Source organism: Grammomys surdaster, unplaced genomic scaffold, assembly GCF_004785775.1.
Source record: "Grammomys surdaster isolate TR1022 unplaced genomic scaffold, NIH_TR_1.0 126546, whole genome shotgun sequence".
NCBI classification, from domain to species: domain Eukaryota; kingdom Metazoa; phylum Chordata; class Mammalia; order Rodentia; family Muridae; genus Grammomys; species Grammomys surdaster.
Genome location: NW_021621338.1, coordinates 716,196 through 720,005, shown reverse-complemented (window position 1 = coordinate 720,005; position 3,810 = coordinate 716,196). Strand labels below are relative to the sequence as shown.

Below are 3,810 nucleotides of genomic sequence, written 5' to 3'. Positions count from 1 at the left end.
TGTTCTGTGACACACCCCAAACCAGCCTCATATTTTGAAAAATGAACAATGCACACAGGCCAATACTAAAATTAAAACTTAATTCTAATTGGTTACAGCTGCAACGACACATGTGCCATCAAATGACAGATGCCTCCGAGAGCTCGTTCTTGACTAAGGAGCAGAGAAAGGAGAAACCTGAGAAGTAAAATATACCACAAACAATGTTCACTGGTTAACACACTTTATATTTAACAAAATAATTTTTTAATAATATATTCTTTTACACATCAAATATTGTTGCTAGAATCCCCTTTTTTACAGTTTTGTATTTAGTGGTTTTTCTTTGTCTCTCTCTCACTAGTTTTCAGGCACACCATTTTTCAAGGGTTTTAGAAACTGAATCAGTTTAACAGGCATCAGCTGACAAGCCAGATACTGATCCCTTATTTTAACATAGTTGCATTTAAAGCCGAGAGCCAAAGGCAGAGGAGAAATGGTAACACAGAGGTGATGGTGTGGCTGCAATCGAAGCCTTAAAAAGAAACAATAACAAAGTGATTAGACCAGAAGAGCTCTGATGTTCTGAGCTTGGAAAGAATTTCTCAGTGGCCTGGTAGTAGGAAATTGTTGAATGTTTGTCCATTTATGAGAAATTTTGCCACAGTATAGCTTTGTTTCTTCCTAAAGATAGGTAAACATTGGTGCTTGGGAGTGTTAAAGGGGACATCCTGTAGTGAAACTGAACAACCAAAAGAACATAACAGACAGAAGAAACCAAGGCCAAACCCGACATAAACAATGATAAAAAAATTCCTCTTCTTAAGTTTGTCACAGAGGCCACTATTGATCTGCTGCCAGCTGCGAACTCTCTGAAGAGTCTTGACGGTTGTTGTACTCCAGCCTACCAAATCCTTGCTGGGAATATCAGTGGGCTCAGACTTTGATGCAAAATTTCTCTACCTTGGCTTTCAAGTTGCACATTCTGTTTCTAACAAGACATAGTAACTCCTTAATAATAGAGAAGGGTCTAGGCTATATGACTCTCTCTATTAGCAATATTTTTTTTCTCAGATTTAGATCTTATTCTTGTCATTTATTGTAATAATAATAATTATTATTCTTTCTTTCCAAGAATGTGGGTTTTTGGAACTGGCATTAGGCAACCTCAGGGCAAAGAAAGCTGTATAGTACAACTCTGTCTAGACATGGGCTGAAGTATGGAGTGCCTTTGCTTTTGAGTGTAGGAATAAATCATGCAGAATTGCTCATGAATGATTCATGGCTGTCTCTATGATGTATCCATAGTGGCAACTGAAAGGCACCAACCTCGCAGCAAATTGGTGTTCTAAAGGAAGGCGGCTGGATATTCTTCCTCGGATGGCACCAGGATGGTTATTTGTATCATAACACAAGCACAGCGTGTGTAAAAGTGTCAGGTCTGGCTCGTCAGCACATTAATTTTGGAAATGACAACTCTTTCTTGATGACAGGCAGTGCTTCTAGGGAAGAGAGGCTGACAATTTTAAATGAGAAAACTAATTTATGAGACTAAAGAAACTGGTGTCCAGATAGTGGGTGTTAGAAACATCACTTGACAGGGAGGAGATTGACCCTTGGTGTTACTGTTTGTGCATGATCCGAAGGGCTCAGGGTCTCAACAAAGCCATATGTGGGCAGTCGGAGCTGCCCAGCACATTATAGGGCAGACATTATATAGCTGAATGACATAGCTTCTCAGATAACATTTTATTCCCTGTCCACACCCTTTGAAGACTTTTGACTATGTCTGGGCACATTTGGTTTCTATAACTAGTTGGGTGTCCCTGTTATTTAGTAGATGAAATCCAAGAATGTTGCTCGGCATCATAAAAGCGGGCAGCATGGCCCCTTCCAATCTAGCCCCAGATATCAGAGACTGACATTGAGATATCTTTCTATGTAATATGGTCCTTCACAGAAGCCACATGAAACACAGATTAGGGGCGGGAGCAGAAAACAGGAAAAAGAAAGACTACTGGAGATAAAGAAAACTTTGAAGTTTCCTAGGGACCCTATCAGATCTGCACCAAGGTGTTTAGGATGGATAGTGGAAGAAGCGACTAGGCCATGTGGTCTCAGAGCTGGGAATTTTGCATTTGACTGGAGGTGGCATCAGATACCCTGTGTATTTCTTTTATTATTATTATTTTTCATTAATAGACTAGCAGCATTACCAGGGCAACCTTGAGACTCTTCAAAGGTTCTCTTTAATTGTTTAGTATCTATTATATACATTAAAAAATGTTCAACTAATGAAATTGTATTGTGCAAGACTCACTGTACCCTAATCTTTAATTTACATCAGCACTTAAGGTGGAAAGAGTGTCCTGAATCTGGATTTTAGATTTAGGGCTGAGTGGTTGTTACTGTAACATGGCAAACACAGTCCTGAACCATAAAAACTGCTGTGTATAGGGCTGGCTTTCAGCCAAATTGGAACTTGAAAGTCAGAAATGTTTAGAAAGATTGATTCACAGTGGGGCTACTCACCCTGGTTCTAGTATTTATATCGCCTGATGACAAAGTGGTCTTTGCTGTGTTTAATTATGAACCAAACTCAAAGTTGGCATCATGAAGAAGTCCAGTGATGAAATGCTACAGTTTTAAATACCCGTCTCTGTGTGTTCTCCTGTCAACCCACGGTGTTCTCACTCACCCACTTGGTTCTGATAGGCAGTTTCAAAATTTTATGTGTGAAATGCGTGGTCTGTAAGAATTAACAGTGAGCCCCAACATATTAGACAAAATAACTGTTCCTCACCTGGTCTGCAGAAGACCCAGTTTACCTCTCTGTTTCTTAGCTTACCAACATAACTACCTCCAAGAAGGCCAAAATCTTGGACACTCTTCATTCTTTCCCCTCTGAAAGGATACTTCCTCCCAAAGTTTCTTTATCAAACACTTCTCATGAAAACACAAAACTTTACCATGTAGTCCAATCTGACCCCTTTAGATTCCAAAGGTAGAAAACATACAAGAGAGAAATGCAGGGTGCACACCAGGGTAAAGATGGAGTAACTCAAGGGGCATGAGCTGGCAGGTCAGAGGCATCACCTGGGAAGGAACCTGTCCAAGGCTGTTTTCTTTCTTTCTTGTCCAAGAAAGCTTGGTTGTCTAGTTACCATCAAGCGTTGGCAATTACAAAAGTGGTTTAAATAGCTATATGCTATGTATATTTTATATAGCAAGAGAAAGAGAGAGAGAGTTCCTCTTTGTAAAATATTCACGTTTGTCAACCCCAGAAGGTTTTGCTGGTGACCCTGTTGTAGCTGGCAGGGATTTGTTTGCTCATTCTGTTGAGTGCGATACGTGTGCAGTGTAGAAGCCATAGCATCCCCTCCTAGAACTTGTCACCGATCGAGAATCTGCCCTACAAAGGCTGCTTGCCTTGGCATTCTCGCTTTGAACACTGAGCGGGTTTCCACCAGTCCCCGTTGTGACAGTGACAGATGTTACAGTCGTCCACTTTCACTTCAATGCCAGCTGGAATTATTGTAGTTCCTGCAAAGCAGTTTGGACCTGGAACACACATACATACATGTGTTAGTTAGTGCATTAAATCTGGGAGCCTCCCCTCTACCCTCTCTTACTGCTTCCCAAGAACAAGCCCATTGCAAGCCATGAATGAGAAGGGCAGGCTGTGCCAACAGCTTGTCATCAAGGAGTTTCTAGTCAACCACTTCAGATTCAAGCTTTCAACCCCATGATCTTAGTATACAGCTTATATTTCCTATGTAATCACACACACACACACACACACACACACACACACACACACACACACACACA

The 3,810-nt window shown here is 40.8% G+C and overlaps 1 protein-coding gene across 3 annotated transcripts in view; it reads right to left on the bottom strand.

The window, feature by feature from the left end:
- Positions 1–208: 208 nt before the first annotated feature.
- Vwc2l (von Willebrand factor C domain containing 2 like) overlaps positions 209–3,810 on the bottom strand; it is a 162,946-nt gene continuing 159,344 nt past the window's right edge. The window contains exon 4 of one of the 3 annotated variants that reach the window (XM_028760725.1): positions 209–3,540. In XM_028760725.1, the coding sequence (XP_028616558.1) occupies positions 3,392–3,540 (149 nt within the window). In that variant the 3' untranslated portion in view covers positions 209–3,391. The remainder of the gene's footprint in view (positions 3,541–3,810) is intronic. The other 2 variants (XM_028760727.1, XM_028760726.1) reach the window with 2 other exon arrangements.